This window comes from Musca domestica, unplaced genomic scaffold, assembly GCF_030504385.1.
Source record: "Musca domestica strain aabys unplaced genomic scaffold, Musca_domestica.polishedcontigs.V.1.1 4, whole genome shotgun sequence".
Taxonomy (NCBI): domain Eukaryota; kingdom Metazoa; phylum Arthropoda; class Insecta; order Diptera; family Muscidae; genus Musca; species Musca domestica.
Genome location: NW_026712328.1, coordinates 4,962,908 through 4,981,436, shown reverse-complemented (window position 1 = coordinate 4,981,436; position 18,529 = coordinate 4,962,908). Strand labels below are relative to the sequence as shown.

General features: G+C 31.5%; 1 protein-coding gene across 16 annotated transcripts in view; it reads left to right on the top strand.

Moving 5' to 3' along the window:
• The window catches only part of LOC101893720 (twitchin), a 147,374-nt gene that overhangs the window by 28,727 nt on the left and 100,118 nt on the right, over nt 1-18,529 (top strand). For 14 of the 16 annotated variants that reach the window (XM_059126969.1, XM_059126961.1, XM_059126966.1 and 11 more), the window contains 5 exons: nt 67-229; nt 6,124-6,265; nt 9,966-10,098; nt 11,999-12,199; nt 12,256-12,557. In XM_059126969.1, the coding sequence (XP_058982952.1) occupies nt 67-229; nt 6,124-6,265; nt 9,966-10,098; nt 11,999-12,199; nt 12,256-12,557 (941 nt within the window). The remainder of the gene's footprint in view (nt 1-66; nt 230-6,123; nt 6,266-9,965; nt 10,099-11,998; nt 12,200-12,255; nt 12,558-18,529) is intronic. The other 2 variants (XM_059126971.1, XM_059126968.1) reach the window with 1 other exon arrangement.

The following is an 18,529-nucleotide window of genomic DNA, read 5'->3' as shown; positions in this document are numbered from 1 at the left end:
TGCTTTTTATAATAGATTAGCGATATTTATAAGAATTTGAAATATTGTTTACTTTTATTGCTACAGACAAATTGATGGATTTGCACCCACCTTTGCAAAAAAACCATCAATTCGACAAGAAGATGAGGGAAAACGACTTCTATTTGAGTGTACTGTTAACGCAGATCCACAGCCTGTAATTACATGGTTCCACAATGATAAAACTGTATACGAATCACCGCGCCATAAGGTAAGACTAGCTTGTACATTGTCAAGTTGCTTTTTTTAAAAAAAATAAGGATTGCAACAGAATCAAATTTCATGCTTTGACGAAACCAGTGTGGCCCTGATTTCTTTATATTTGAACATTTAATGTAAACATTTTTAGATTTTAATTGCCATACATAAATTCATATTAAAATCATTCGAAAAAGGTAGGTAGGCCAGGGAAATTTTGTTATTTCCCCTAGGGTAAGTGTACCAGTAGTCGGCACTTTTAGGATTTTCGCTTTTTTAATCGCTCACCATTCTGAGTGGAACTTTTCAATTATTACAAAGTTAATTTATTCAGATTCGAATTTTTGTATAGTTTTTGCAAAAATAAATAAAGTTTTAATAAACTATTATTAAATTTCATAAATTTGTAGTTTGATTAAAACAATGCTTTTTTGCCAGTAGTCGGCACCACTTGCCAATTGACGGTATGGCATGTTCCATCAGTCGACATACCAATTTTTTTGTAAGAATAATGAATGATAATAATATATTAATTCATTAAAATATAATATTTTTGTGATTGTTAAACTGATTCGACGTCTTTATTGTACTCTTCTTAAGAATATGGATTGTTGAGGACCTTCACAGACAAAAATTAAATTTTTATTAGAATAAATCATCTTTTCTTAGCGAAATTGTACACAAAAATAGCTGATAATATATTTGAAGTAAACAAAATAAATTTAGTTATAATAGTTTCATTTATTTGGGCTTAAAAATAAAAAGTGCCGACTACTGGAACATGCAGAACTTAGGCACACTTACTCTATATATCAAAAGCATAACATTCGAAATCGCTCCTCTAAATAGTTTTTACGAAGAACAATTTTAAGGAAGTTTTTTTTCATGTGATGCTAGTCATCTGTCTGAGTGCGAATTGAATCAGTCATTGGAAAAAACTATGATAAGTCTGTTATAGAAATTTGGTTATTTTGTACAAATAGAAGAAATAAAACCTAGCAAAAATTTCTTGCAGATTTAAATTATATATGGAGTTTCGTATCCCTATATAATGTAAAACAGTAAATACTTGTTTAGCTGTAAACGGCTAACTTTAGCTCAAAATTCTTAAAAAGGAGGGATATCAATACAACAAATCGGAATAAAAAACTTAGTGGGTTGTAAACCTAGAAACATGCATAATTATACTTCGAAATTTATGTTATGAACCAATTCTCGGCGGATTAGAAAATGTATTTAAATGCAGACTTACAATTAATTCGCACTCTTTTTATACCCTCCATCATAATATGGATATTATATTAAGTTTGTCATTCCTCGAAATATACATTTTAGACCCCACAAAGTATATATATTCTTGATCAGCATAAAATTCTACGTGCGTCCTTCCGTCTGTGGAAATCACTCTTGCCTACGAACGAAACGAAGCAGCTTTATAAAACTTTATCAAATGTATAACATGTCTGCAGTACATTTGGTATTGGGCCTTGTAGGTCCACTTTCAAATTTGAATATTGTAATGGTTTATGACACATCGTCGTTTACACCATAATATAACGGCTAAATTCGGTAATTTTTAGATTTTAACAATATTTTAAAAGGGTTTTATTTTATTTTATTTATTTATTTTTTTTTTTTTTTTTGAAAATTGCCAAATTCGTTCCAGATGGCGGAGGGTATTCAACGGTCCGGCTTTTTGTTTAACTTGTTTGTTTGAGTTCGTAACTAGATATTTTTTTAAAAATATAGATATTCAATGTATCCATCTCTTTTAATAAACATACTTGGTATCATGATTTTATTGAGTGTATGGTATTTAAAATGATTTTAGAAATAAGATGAAAAACTCCTGCCAAAGCATTTGTAAAAATTCCGATGGACATGTCATGTCTATAGTGAAAATGCTAAAAAGATACCATACCAAATAACTTGCGCACATGATTAAACAATATCTTAACGTAGAGCAGTCATGGTTTTCAACTGAAAGAGCTGCAACTTCAAAATTTGAGTCCATAGTTTATAGAAAAGCTACAATAATTTAAACTCGCTCTTGTTGTCTTTATCGCTGCAGCTAAGTATTGATGGCGAAGTGTGTGCCAATTATATTTATACCCTCCACTTTTGAAATAAGGTTATATTAAATTTGTCATTCCGTTTATAACATCTCTGAATATTTATCGTAGACCCCATAAAGTATATATGTATATTCATGATCAGCAAAAAATTCATTTGACGTAGAGCTTCAAAATTTTCAACAACAACTATCTAGGATAGTTGGTATTGTCATCAAAATCCCGAATATCCGTAACGGTATCTACGGATATTCGGGATTTTGACGGCTTTAGACACATTTTCCACGGACTTGTCTAAAAAATGGTATATGCAGTTTGTAATGGATTTTAGCTCCTGTGGCGGAACACTGTATATATAGGTCTACGATACGTATTGACCCCACACGATACCTCCCAATATTCAAAATTTTGATGTTTTATCCACATTTTATCCAAAATACCGCAGAGCAACATTCGGGCAGCGTGCGACGGTTTCATTGGCCGTGTGAAGGCCATAATTCATGCCAAAGGTGACCAAATCGAATAATCTAAACGTATTCTAAAATTTGATGTTATTTCCTACATTTTTTGCTTTCACACAATAAAATTTAAAAAAAAAATGTAAAAATTATGACTTTTGGCTTTGTTGCAAGTCAAGTCAATGTACTTATATGAATCCTGCCCAAATGCGTTGAGCGTGCAATTTAAAAATTTAGTACACATAAATTCGACTTCCTAAAAGATCGTAAATAACCCAATCCTATACTCCAACAGTAATCCTAATTCCAAAATTTAGGATTTATTTACTTATTTTTCATAACAACAAAATCATAGACCGTATAAATGAGAGTACAGAATTATTTATAAATATTTGTGATTATGTATGATTTTATGATTCTAATGAATAATATGTGAGAACATTTCATTAATGTATAGAACCAACAAAAGATTTTCTTTTAGATTCCAAGCTTCTTCGTCTTAACGGTATAATCTTCCTTCCTCCTCTTGATCTTGCAAATCAGATAAACAGATATTTTGAGTTCCCTTTATCTTCTTTCTTATAAAGATATCGAAGCTATTTGATTTGTCTCTATAGACAGCAAATGACAAAAATATTGGGCTTTTGGGCCGATCATATTGTTATAATTATTACTATTGTTTCTCTCCGTATGAGACGTTGATGTTCTCTCAGGCATACAAACCGTGACCGTATAGAAATAAAAAGATATATAAAACCAAAGAAGAGTTAATTCAAATATAATACAAATGACTGTTTATTGAGATGTTGTGAGAGGTTGTCAACCCGAGTCGACAGATTACCTTTTTTATGCGGTTAGCTCCGTAGCTAATAAGAGAGTGTCAATAAGCTTATAAAGATATCGAAGCTATTTGATTTGTCTCTATAGACAGCAAATGACAAAAATATTGGGCTTTTGGGCCTATCATATTGTTATAATTATTACTATTGTTTCTCTCCGTATGAGACGTTGATGTTCTCTCAGGCATACAAACCGTGACCGTATAGAAATAAAAAGATATATAAAACCAAAGAAGAGTTAATTCAAATATAATACAAATGACTGTTTATTGAGATGTTGTGAGAGGTTGTCAACCCGAGTCGACAGATTACCTTTTTTATGCGGTTAGCTCCGTAGCTAATAAGAGAGTGGCAATAAGCTAACAAAAGTCGCAATGCACCGAGGTGGCTGGAAGCACCGATGCTTCCAGGAAATCTCTAACAGCAACTCGGGCTGAGAGCGTACCCAGTGAGAGTTGTAGAGAAATCACTTGGAAAAGCTGCCTACGGTCCGAGCTGTGCGAATGTAGGCCCCAAGGAGAGTTGTAGGGAAAATCTTCAGACTTGGAATAATTTCAATGAAATATGGAAAGTATGATGGAATTTGGTCTAAAAATTTATTTGCAAAATAATTTTGAGATCGGTTCAGATTTGGATATAGCTCCTATATATATTTTCAGCCGATTTCATGTATTTGATGCATCAAACACGCTGTGTATGCCAAATTTCAAGGAAATTTGGAATGTTTAACGCAATTTGGAACGAAAATTATAATGAAATCTGTTTAGATTTGGATATAGATTTTATTTGAAAAAGGTTTGGATATATTTGTAAAATTATATTGAATCGGTTGTTGCACCAAACACGCCCTGTATGTCAAATTTCAATGAAGTTTGGATTATGTATCAGAATTTGGCTAACTAATTTTTGAATGCATATAAAAGCAAAAGAGGTAGCGAAGCGCACAGGGTTCAGCTGGTTGTAGAACAAAGTTAATAGAAACAAGTAAGATCGGCTGGGCCGAACTTTTAATATGTGTATATAAAAGTTTCAGGATTCAGACGTGTTCCACTTCAAACTACAAATAGCAATAAGATCGTTTGGATACTGCAGTTGAACTTTTTAAAAAAACAATAAAGTGGGTTGGGCCGTTAGAGACAATTTTGTACGACGAGGATTGCGAGTCTTAAATAACAAATAAAAAAAAAAATATCATGGATAATCGTGATTAGGACCCAGACCAGACAAATCCGTGATAAAGTGTGGATAAAACCGTCTAATTTTTGAATATCGGGAGGTATCGTTATATGGGGTCAATACGTAACGAAGACCTATATATGCAATGTTCCGCCACAAAAGCTAAAATCCATTACAAACTGCACATACCATTTTTTAGAAAAGTCCGTGGAAAAATGTGTCTATAGCCATCTAAATCTCGAATATCGAGATATACCGCTACATGGGCGCTATACAATACTAACCATTTTCAATACTAACCATCCTAGATAGAAATTTACAAATTGTTGTTGAAAATTTTGAAGCTCTACGTCAAATGAATTTTATGCTGATCATGAATATACATATATACTTTATGGGGTCTACGAAGAATATTCAGAGATGTTATAAACGGAATTACAAATGTAATATACCCTTATTTCAAAAGTGGAGGGTATAAATGTCGATTAGTACCAGCGGAGAGGGACCATCGGCTGTTATGGCTCACACTATCACCATGGCCGGCGTTTGAGTTCTGGTGGCCAACCGAAGGTGCACATTTTTAGCTGACCTCTTTAGGTCTTTTGAGTCTATTTTCTTTCTGTTGCGGTGTAAGTTCTTGCACTTTTTGGAATTCCAATGGCTTTACCCCAAGCTAATTTTTCAATAATATTACGATATGTTCAACTCACGAGCCATTTTTCGGTCACTGCGACGCGGGTTTCGATAAAGCCGCTTCTTTACTTTTCGAACCATTTGTGCGGATGTTGCTGTTTTCTTCCATCCACTTCCTTGACGTCGGGCTACTTATCAGAATCACGGAAATGAGCGATGGTACGAGACACAAGAGATTTATGCAAATTTAAATGTTGGAGTGCTCAAACGATAGTCACTTGTGGTTTTCCATCCAAATATAAAGAAATCACGCCTGAATTGCATCACGAATAACGCTTGTAAACAATGTAATGAGCTGGAACAGCTGTCGAACGAGTGGCTTAGAAATGACAGCAGGCTGAAGGTTTTTCATGTCACCCATATATATATATATATATATATATATATATATATATATATATATATATATATATATATATATATATATATATATATATATATATATATATATATATACAGAAATGTCTAAAAACATAATCCCTATACCGCTTACTCATTTCATTCCACCACCTGGTACTCGTCACACTTTGCATATTTGTTCCAACAATTCCAAGCAAATGAAGTTTTATATCCATTCTTTATTTGGATATTATATTAGAAAAAAATATTACAAAATAATAACACTATTAAATTTGGCAAAATAAGTACATTTCAATTTTTATTTTTCAGCTTAGCGTCAAAAAGGATGGTCATTCCTATTTTGCTACCCTAGAGCTGAAAAATGTTACAGTTGAAGATGCTGGAAAATATAAAGTTAACGGGAAAAACGACTTAGGCGAAAGTAACGCCACAATTAGCTTAAATTTTGACAGTAAGTATTTATAAAGACCTGCATCGATGTTTGATTTCGTTCAGCATAAAAGTATTTTCATGTGGCATATGGGACATAATACAATCAGTAACTACACACATGAAGTTGTCAAACGGAAAACTAGTGTGTAATCCTCTCAAAATAAATGTACACTATTATCCTATTTCTCTGCGTTTCGTTAATCAAATGGACGCAATATTTCATGGGTTGAAGCTGTTTTCGATTGTCGAAAAAGATTCATGAGAATAAAAGAAGTCACTCTCCTTACATTAAAAGTCGTTTAGAGATTCGGAACCCTATAATATGATTTACATTTTAAATGCAAATGAATTACGATTTTTACAAAAAAAAAAAAAAAAAAAAATTCTACATGGTAGTCAGTTGGAAAATTAAACAAAACTCTTAAGTATTTAAAAACCGGCCAATTAGTGCTTTGCTTTAAAGTATTTATTTCAATATTTTAGGGCTTTCACTTAAACATTCTTCTTGTTAGGCGGAAGTTGGTGTTTTCTGAAATATGATATATATATAAGAAAAGAAAGCCAGAGAGATAGCACATATTCACCTTTGGCTCAGAAATATTTAGTGTGGAGGTTTAAAAATATACTAGGAGGTTGTCTGTATCAATTTTTTGAAGACATCCCATTAATTGCCATGATTCAAAAGATATGACACAATTGTTTGACATAATATAAAATCGAATTTTCGATAGAAATCCTTAAAAACCTTCCATCTCTGTAAACCCGTGTTCATCGGAAAGCTTTATATTTTTGAAAAATGAGAATATATTGTGCAAGATAATATTGACAAATCTTCTATTTTACGCATGTCTAACATATTTTACGAATTATAATTATTAATTCTATGATTAATGTTCTAAAAATTTAATTGGACGTCATCAAAACAACTTTTCTAGTCACTTTTACTATATAATCAAATTACAAAAAAAAAAAGATTTTTTAGCAAATGCCTTTTCGGGCACCGTGTCGCCCCTCTGGCTTTGTAGCACAGTGTTGCTGCGTCCTCGTCGGATTGGACAAAAATAGAAAGATTGAACAACTCTTTCTAGCTTATGAAACTTTCTACAAATAAAAGGTGGCCAAAGCAAATTAAACTTTCTACAAATAATAGGTGGGTCCTATTTGATCCATTTCTATCAAATTTAGAATACATTTATTTCTAGATAGATGGTTTTCTGTGCATATTATTATTTAGAATATTTGTCATCAATTCAGTTTTTCCCCAATTGGCTTTAAATTCCCCAATTTAGATCCGATTCTTTTCAAATTCAGAATATATTGAACTCTTGGCACGACCTTATTATCTTTTTCGTTTTAACTATTTTCACATTACAAAATTGACATACATAATAATATATTTTTCATTATAATTTATTTTTCAATGTTCATCGCCGCCAATATGTCCAATTGTTTATCATATAGATTTTAAAATGAGAGCGAGGTCATTTATTCCACTCATCAAACAGTTTACGATTAATATGAATTCATATTTGTAACTCTTGGAGTTATCCCTACTAAGTATAAAAATCATATCACCAATTGTTCCTTCACTACGCTACGGGTGGTCGTCCAATCAGTGCCCAAAATAATGGATACGATCGATTGCGAAAATATCACAATACCGTATACAAATTCTTGAATCGATACGTTCATTAGTTTAGAATATGAAACGTTTTTAAAGAAGGTGGCGAATGGGAGGTACCACGCCCCTTTCCAATTTCTACATATTACATGACATACATAAAATTGTAATCAAATGCGACTCCATTTAAATGAAGAATTTGATCAATCATATGTAGATGTTGAGGTGGACAATGCTTTAACGTTTGAATTTCTTCTTATGTTCTTCATAAATGAATGCAATATTAGCTTTTGATTTGATGATTTTTTATAATTGCGAAAGAATTGTTTCAGATTTGTTCGTGAACAAGCTGACAACATTCCTAATAAGTTTAAATTATTGTTATTTTTCTATAATTGTTTGAAAATGCGCATCCATAACCTACTTAGTTAATATCCGTTAAAAAATCCAAAATTCTGGCGACAGCTCATCAATGTTTCGAAATCCGTAGGAGTTATGCGTTATGTAAAAAAAGCTTCCGTTGAATCTTTGCGTACCCGACAGCGAATTATATATATATATATATATATATATATATATATATATATATATATATATATATATATATATATATATATAAGAGCTAATTGAGTTGCCCCAAACTTGACCCCTATGGACAATAATTGGGCACCGCTTGTTGGATCTATTATGAACTGTAAATACTAGTTTTGAAACAAATCCTATTAAAAATGTGGTCTAAATTGAAAAAATAGCGAATATTTCTACGTACCGATATGTGGGGCCTACATTATAACGTGACCAAATATAGACTATGTTCAGCCCCCAGAGGTAGAAACCTTTACAATACCAAATTTAAGACAATCTATTTGAAAAATGTGAATAAAATCAACAAAATACAAAGTATCGGGAGGAACCGTTATATGGACCGAAGCGTGGACCCATGTATCTTAGACATACTACAAACTATCGTGCCTTTATGCTGATCATGAACAAATTTACTTTTTGCGGACTACGACTGATATTTAGAGGTGTTACAAATGGAATAACAATAATGTAAAGTGTTATTTTAGTCATACAATCGTTCTAGCCAAAATGTTTGAAGTATGGAAATATATTTATCATTTTATATGTCTTAATCTTTAAAAATATATGAGAAATATTATGTGAAAGTTCAAATGCTGAAATTCCAATATGAACAATTATTGAAAATTGTTAATGAATTATTGTAGCTTGGTAGACTATTTCTTAATTACGTTTTGACCTACAGCAACCCATACTTTACACAAAATCTGCTCTGTGTAAAAATTTCAAATTTGAGAAGATTACTTAAAATTGTGGACATATCAAAATCCTTAATTCTGCTCTTAATTAACGGCCAAGTATTGTAATTCCACAGCCCCAAAAAGAGTACATTTTGAGGCCATTTATATGGGGGCAACACCAAAATGTGGACCTAGTACTATTAAAACATTCATTTCTTTTTTTGGATTCAATTTGACAATAGAAATATGCGAGCAACATTTTATCGAATTAGGTTGAATCGCTATATGTTTTTCCATTTTTTATGAAATTACGACTCTATGCGATAGATAAGCATTACCGACAAAAAATAAGATACATGTTGGGGTAGAAAAAAACAATTTTCTGATACAGGTTACCTCTATTATTTGGCATGATTCATAATTCCAAACTCTTTAAATTTACAAAACACTTATCTTTCTTGCATCGTATTATTAACTGTAAAAATTACTTCGTTAAAAGATATTCTTTCAATAGCCTAATTTTACACAATATTTTGCCAAAGAAACAATGATTGTTTGTGCCTACCACGCTTACCAACGCCTAAAAATAATAGTAATATTGCAGAGAAAAAATAAAATACACAATATAAATACTGTTGTTACTGCATTGACATTTTATTATGACTGTCCGACCAGAACTGTATGTATGTACCCATCTATAGAGTGTGTCTCAAGAGCGAGTAAATGCAAATTACAATAAAATTATAAATATTAAAAATCGTTACTCTCTTTTGAGACTCTTAGCATATCTACAAAGTATATACAGATATATGCATATTAAAATTTTTAAATCGTAGGCGATGAAGCTCCAGTACCGAACGATGGCATAAAGCCCACATTCACTGAAAGGCCAGTTATACGCCAGATGGACGATGGAAACGTTGTGTTTCAATGTAGATGTGTTGGTGATCCCAAGCCAACAATCACTTGGTATGAATAGAACTAAGCCCATAGTTCATTATTAAAAGTCGTTAAATACTTCCCGCTTGATTCATTGATTACTGCGATTTCTGTGCTAAATATAAACTTAATAAATGTGTTCAGCGCCAAAATCTTAAGAATTATGTGTTTTTAAATATCTTGAGACAAATAAAAGATTTTATTACAAGTGTATAATTCGACATTCGACTATTTTGCAAGTACCAAATGTTCTATTGCATAGTTTTGCTGGTCACAGGAGGTAAAATTTTGAACATATCCTTTAAAAATGTGCAAATTTTTTCAAAACACTGAATATCCGGAGGAACCGTTATAGGAGGGCTAATGGAAAACTCGTGTCTATATAGAAAATATTGTGGCAATATTGAGGAAAACACATTTAGAACACCTAGAAAATGTGACTAAAATCATCAAAATACCGAATATTTTCTGGTATTTGATGCGTACACGATTTTCATGTTCGATTTGCCCAAGATGTTGCACCGTCTGCATTATAGTCTGAATAAATTCTTAAATTCCGATTAGTGGCACAAGGTGCATACATTTTTTACATGTCAGTGATAATTTTGAAAATCTTAGCCAATGTATACCTAATTCAATGTGATCCATCAGGATCCCAGTTTACAGCATCAAACACTAGTTATATGATGAAATTAACGCAGTTTTCCTCCCGATAAAGTTTTTAAATCTCTTTCTTTCATCTAAAACATGAAAAACACAATTCGGCCAATCTGAAATTTGAGTACCTTTCACTGTTTTAAGGGAATTTGCAAATTTTGTCCATTGAAAAATTCTACTAAAATCATAAAAACGCCGAAAATATGAAGTTATCGTTTTCTTGGGGCTTTTACTATGACCTGGATCTGTTAATGCAATTTCATCGACATAGAATTTTATGCTGTTTAAGAATATACAAATCGAATGACAAACATAATATACCATCCGCACTATGGTAGAGGGTATATAAAAATATCACTAAAGATTTTCGATATTGAAAAAAACAACTCTTTAAATCGAGCTTCAAAATGTCAATGTCGTTTAATGGTTGACGCAGATGAAATTTCAAAAGTTAAAAATATAAACATGTTTCTTATCGGAAAAATATTTGGTCAATTGACTGTAAATATTTTGCGAAATAGCGCATTCAACTTAAATGTGAGTTTTTAATTATTAAAAACGCCTTGCGAAATGTTAGATAGTTAGTTAGATGTTAGATTTTAACTAACATTTATAATTAACAAAAAAATGGGTAAGAATTTTTTAACGTTTTTCTTGTATATTGTTTGACAGTTCAAAAGCCCGTGACTGAACTTGACAGAGACCAATTTGTGTAAAAACAACAAAAGTTTCCCTTCCAGTTTTCGATCCAAGACACATTTCAATTAGAAATCAATTATAAAAACACAAACTGAATTTATTTCGTATTGAATTAAAACGAAAGTTTTCGAAAACATTTGGTTATAAAACAAGATACCCGTTTGTAAAAGTCACTCAACAATTAAAATGAATCTAAATTTTCTCTTTAATTGGATTTCCCTAATACCGTTACCTAAAATTCAAAAAAGTGTATATTCAGGAAGTCGTACTATATATATATATATATATATATATATATATATATATATATATATATATATATATATATATATATATATATATATATATATTTGGAATGTTCGAAGTATACACATTGTAATACGAAGATTTTATTTAATCTGCATGCTGCAGTGATTATTTCTTAATTTAAAACAAGTTATCGTTACTTATACTAAATATTTAAAGGAAGGTGTTAAACGCTACATATTAAAAGGAAGCTATAATCAATGAAATCAATTCTAACTCCTTTATTATAAGTACCTACATTCATATAATATAAAACATCATATAAAAGGTATCATGGAAAAGAACAAATACTAAATGGCGGCCGCTACAAAATATCTCTGGTATTGGATCAGCAATTGTACCATATGGCTTATATGGAAATCACAAATATTGTCCCAAGTGATCAAGGTGAATATCAAGTAACTGCGAAAAATATTCATGGAGAGGGAACTACTACTCTGAATTTAAATTTTGAGGGATCTTCAAAAAAGTAAGTGGTTTTTCAATATAATTAGAAAAAAACTGCTATTATATGACCATTGACAGAATATCGGACGCAATATCGCCAAGATTTCCCAAAAAGCCTACAATACGACAGGAAAAAGATGTTTTAATTATGGAGTGCATATTAGAGGCATATCCCCTACCACAAATATCGTGGTACCGAGCGGATAAAAAAATCGAAAATTCTGCACGAGTTAAAATGGAGCATCAAAGTCGTGGAAAGGATTTATTCGTTTTAACAATGGAAATACAGAATCCGACAACGGAAGATGGTGGCAATTATCGTTGCAACGCTCTAAATGAGCATGGAGAGAGTAATGCTAACATTGCACTCAACTTTCAAGGTAGTTACAAATTATTACGTATATTACTTAAACCCTTTTATACAGAATGGAGAAAAACGAGCTTTAGATAAATATTTTTAATTTTTTTTTTTTTTTTTTGACTTAAAAATAAAATACGTTAAATCACTTGATAACATTGGAAGCACTAGTGCACTAGCACTAGTTATCTTTGTTGAACTTTACGTTTTAAAAACGAGCAAAATGAGCTTGCTTCTACCACCATTTGGTTTTTAGATCAATATAATTTTTTTTTTAAATTTTTTTGCACTAAAAATAAAATGTTTAAAACCACTTGCTAACATTGGAAAACACCAGTTTAATCGATTTTACTATGTAGTTATCTACATTGAACATTAATTTAAAACTGATTAATTGCATTAACTTTGCATATATTCTAGATATTATAGATTATTTTATCGGCTCACTAAACAAGTTTTATATACATTTTACGAGTTTTATTATATGGATGTTTATACAATTTTTTCTATACTTAAAATCGATGCAAAAAGCCCATTCTAATTACTTTTGTTCCTGAATTTGTTCTCCAAGTGTTTTTGAATTGAAGCAAAAAGTTGACTCTGATTGTGTACAATTTACAACCACGAAACCAGTTTAAAGTCATTCAAAGAAAAAAACTATTAAATTTTTGCATAACACTTTTCCCTGTTGTGTTTTTTACAGTTAGTTTTTACACGTTCTTCTTTTATCATTCCGCCCCTGGTTGTGCTAGTGAACAGTATTAGAATATGTATACTAACAAATATATATGAAATATACATTGTGAAATTGGATTAACAAAATCAATTATTGTATTTAGTACGAGACATAAATTACAAAGAACATATGATTGAATTGACAAGCCGCCACCATTTAGGCATCTAAATTACATCATAACAAGGAGCGGCAAGAGAAACTTGGATGTTAAGAAATCACCCATTGATTCTTAGCAAATATCAGATTGTTGTACTAACTAACGTTTGTTTCCGAGTCCCTATGGTACTGTAGAGAAGCGTAGTTAAAATTATCAAAATACCGAATATAGGGATGGTACCGTTTGTGGGGGTTATACGTAGACGAGAACCCGTATAAGCAATTTTCTGTCAGTAGAGTATATCGAATATCAGGGGTACACCTACATGGAGCTTTACATAAACTTCGATCTACATGGATAGTTCCTTGGAAAGATGTTTCCTACACATAGGGAACACAAACTTACAGCAATTTTTTTTTAAATGGCTCATTTCGCCAAAACATTTTAAATCTGAAGAAACAGTTATATATCCACCTACTTCATCCCATTCGAAAGAGTGATTTCCACAGACGGACATACAAGACTAAATGGACATAGGAATTTAATATAATACTTTGTGGGGTCTGATATGCTTATTATTAGAGTAGAAACGAAATGACTAACGTAGAATATCCTGCAAAATATAGTGAAGGGTATAAATATAACAATTATACCTTTGGATTAGGAGCAAAAAATCGTTAAGGAAACTCTTAATAACTGCTTCTCCCATGTGTTTAAACTGTAGCACCTGCTACGAACTTATAATACGAAATTTTAAACAATTCCCATAAATAATGTCGCCAAAATATCAAAATACCGAAAATCTGGAGGTACAGCTGCATGGGGGCTATACGAAGACTTGGACCTATATGTCCAATTTTCTGCTATAGGATGTAGTACCCATTAGGAACTTCAAATTGCAAAATTTCCAAAAGTGTGATACAAATCAGTTATATGGAGACTATATCAAAACTTAGATCTACATTGACAGTTCCATGCAAGGGTGTTTCTTACGTAATGACCTAAGGAGAAAGCATTGAAAATTGAATTATCATAGCAAATGCCAACTGTACAGGAAACTGCAATCTTTTCAAGTTAAACGGCATTTTTTAGCTATTGGTTTCTATGTAGCAATACATATCAACTTACATACTCCCATGTAATATACGAAGCTTTAATTTAGTTGTTGTGTAGTTTTTTTACTGTTAGCTTAGTTAGCCACATTCTGTCACAATTTCCAAATGTATTTCAAATCAAATCTACATTCAAATCTAAACAGATTTCAATATAATTCGGCAAATTAATTTTCGTTCCAAATTTCGTTAAAAATTCTAAATTTCCTTCAAATTTGGCATACAGAGCGTTTTTGATGCAGCGAACAAAAATAAACTTATGGAAACGTTTGTAATCGCCTTATATTTCTATTCGCTCGAAAGATAGCGTAATTACAACAGAGAGACGGACATCGAAAACTACCACTTAAATGAAAACCGTTATATGGGGACTATACGAAGACGTGGACCTGCATACAAATTTTTTGACATAAGTTGTAGTACCCATTAAGATCTTTCAATACGAAATTTTAAAAGATTCCGGTGAATAATGTTGCTGAAATCGTCAAAATACCGACTATCGGAGGTTCCGTTATAGAGGGGCTATACGAAGACGTAGACCTGCATACCAAATTTTTGGTTACATACAAAATTTTGGGTACCCATTACGAACTTTAAATACCAAATTTGAAATAATTCTGGTGTACCGTAATATGGGGGCTATACGAAGATCTGGACCTGCATACAACAACCTATGGCAAAGGTTGTAGTACCCATTAAGATCTTCCAGAACGAAATTTAAAACGATTCCGGTGAATCATGTTGCTGAAACCATCAAAATACTGAAAATCGGGAGGTACCGTTATATGAGGGCTATACGAAGACTTGGACCTGCATAAAAAATTTTTGTCATAGGCTGTTGTACCTATTACGAACTTCAAATACGAAATTTGAAATAATTCCGGTAAATAATGTCGCTAAAATCATGGAAATACTAAATATCGGGAGGTACCGTTATATGGGTGCTCTACGAAAACGTGGAACTATGAATGTATGCAAAATTTTAGCCTTCTATCTCAATTCGTTCTAAAGATAGCGTGATTACCGAAGACAGACGGACGTCGCTAGATCGTCTTAGAATTTTACGCTGATCCAGAATATATATGCTGTGGTGGAGGGTATAACAAATCTTAATGTACCAGTGATCATTTCGCACAGCAAACGTTTGCAAACTTTTCCAGTTTGTGTACTTCTGCCATTGAAATGTTTGTGATATTGTTTTGTATGGATTACAAAACGATTGAAAAAAAGTTTGTGTCTTCGTGATAGGGGTACATTAATCGGTTCGTTTGTTTTCGTTTGCTGGTTTGATGCATTGATGATACATGAAATTGGTCGAAAATATATATGGGAGCTATATCCGAACCGAACCGACCTCAAAATGATTTGGCAAAAAAATTTTAGACCAAATTCCATCACATATTAAAATTTCATTGAAATTGGGGATACATATGTAGGTAGGTTATATGTGAGATACGGAAAGTATTTTGAAATATTGAAAACCTAAAATGTCAATTAGGAATCGTTCGGGCGACGAATGTTGTCAACGAGTACCGATTTATGTCAGAGGGACGGAAATTGTGAATCGGCAAAGCATTGACTCCCCAACATCTTCTGAGCGACAAGTTTGGTCCTATAATATTTATCAACATAATATTTATAAGTCATGTGGTGGACAAAACTAAAACCATTGCAGCATGTTTTTCTAAATGGTACGGATTCGAAACTACAGAACCTTTGATTAGAAAATTTTGCTCAGCTGTTTAAAATATTGGCCATTGAGCTGAGCTGTTACAGGGGGTCATTGTAAGCCGTTGACATGCTATTTTTGATAGTTATGCCATACCCATTAAGTTGCTCACTTACAAAATAAAGACATGTGGGTAGAAAATATATTAAAGTATTTAGAAATTAATGCCGAATTGAATGTGGATTTCTTCAGTATATTGAAATAGATACTAATAATGGGATTTTTATTGGAAAACGAAGAAGTTATACCAACGTCTACGGAACATTTCATTCATTCATCATAAATATTGTTTCAATAACCTAAAAAAGGGAGGATACCAACAACCCTCTTTTCTGAGAATTCTAATTTGTTATTACATTTTTATTTTGACGCATTCTTCATTGCTATCCACAAATTGCAAAATCAGATTATAAATCAATGAAAAAAATGAATACATTTACCGTATCTATTGAAATAACAACAACATGCAGATAATAGGAAAAACATCTGTGTATATAAGTTAACTTTGTAGAGAGGGTTTTTTTTCAGCTATTGTGGCTTTATATAGTGGTGGCTCAAAAAAGTTAAAGGCGATGTGTATACATGTATTTATGTAACATTACTTCTCTTAGGTTTGTGCGTATATATATTGGTATACAACGTACTTCTTACTTATATTCTTTTTACAGACGACTCTTAAATAAACTTTACATTAATTTAATATTGAATAATAGCAACAGGATTTATTACGTTTTACGTGTATCCTCTACAATTTTAACTTTGGGATTTCATTAATTATAGAAGAGATATCATAATTTAAATTGTTCCTCTTTCTTTCCAGAATGGAATATTACATACAAATGAATAATGTAACATTTTTTCTAATGGAATATAAAAAAAATCACAACACCTTTTTTAATTGCATAAATCTTAACCGGAAAATGTTTTATGTTTAATAATGTTCCCGAAAAGATAAAAAATCTAATGAGCAAAATTAGACATAGAATTCTGCAATTAAGGGCAGATATCTCACTTGGCAAATGCTGTCATGCGATATATTTTTTTCATAAAGATACTTGGGTTACATAATAATTATTTTTTGAAGTGAACTATTAATGAAACGACAAGTTGATTAGGGTATTCACCTATTTCCTAATGGAAGCATTCGTCCCTACTTATTTTTTTGGCATTTTGCTATTACTGGCTGTTTCGACATGTTACATATTGATTTGTTTAACAGAAAGAGACGTTCGACAATCCCCCTGCAGATGTAGTTATATGTAAGATCGTAATCAATGGCCATTTTAATCAAAGCAACAATTTTAAAATTTGATGTTAAGGTGGTGGTTGTACCATTTGTAAACCTTATTTATTTGTTAATTTTACTTATAACTAAAATAATTAAAAGCTAAATGTAAATGATAAGATACTTTGACAGCGAAGCTCTTAGGCCAAATGAAACATTAAGGGATGTTAAAAGAATCAGATTAGTGTTGTGTCTATAAGATATTTGATCATTTCTGAATCAAACATAGGACACAGGTCCATAAAATACTCGATCGAAACGCGATTAAAATTACAAAATGTTGAAGGTATCGTTTTATTGATATAATTTCCTTGAGATATTCTGGTCTAAGTCGTACCAGTTTTGTAACATCAAGTCGCTCCAGATGTCGAAAAACTTTCCCGTTCGAATAATCTTTAATAGTATTTTTAGTTCAATTTATCTTTTTGTAAAATCGATTAATAAACTAATGTTTAATTTTGTCTTCAAAAATTGTCAGATATTTCTAAAATTATAGTTGTATACTATTTGTAATTGGGGCATCAAGGACATCTTTAGCCAATTGATCCGCAAATTCGTTTCTATTAATTTCGCAATGCGTGGGAACCCACATCAATTATATTAAGGTTGAACTGTTAATTCGATTTGTTCTTATATACTTTGGATAGTAAGCATTGTTATTAATGTTTTTCACTGCTGTCACCGAAGCTATGGAATTTGTGCAAATTATGTATTTCTTTTTGCAATGTTTGGCATAATTAACTGCATTAAATATGGCAAAAATTTCAACTTTAAATATTGTTTAATTTTGTTCTGGTAAGAACATGGAATTTTCTGTTGTAATGCTCAATGTAGTTAATTTATTCTTTTTTGACCCGTCAGTATATATAAAGTTATAATTAAAATATTTGTTTTTAATTTCTTGAAAAAACTGAAAAAAGTCTCTTTTAATGTTGATGGGTTTTTGTTTAAACTGAGTTCATCTAATATACAGTCATTGAAATTTCTAATGTAATGTTGGGATATTGGTAGTATTTTAACAATTAAAAGTAAGTT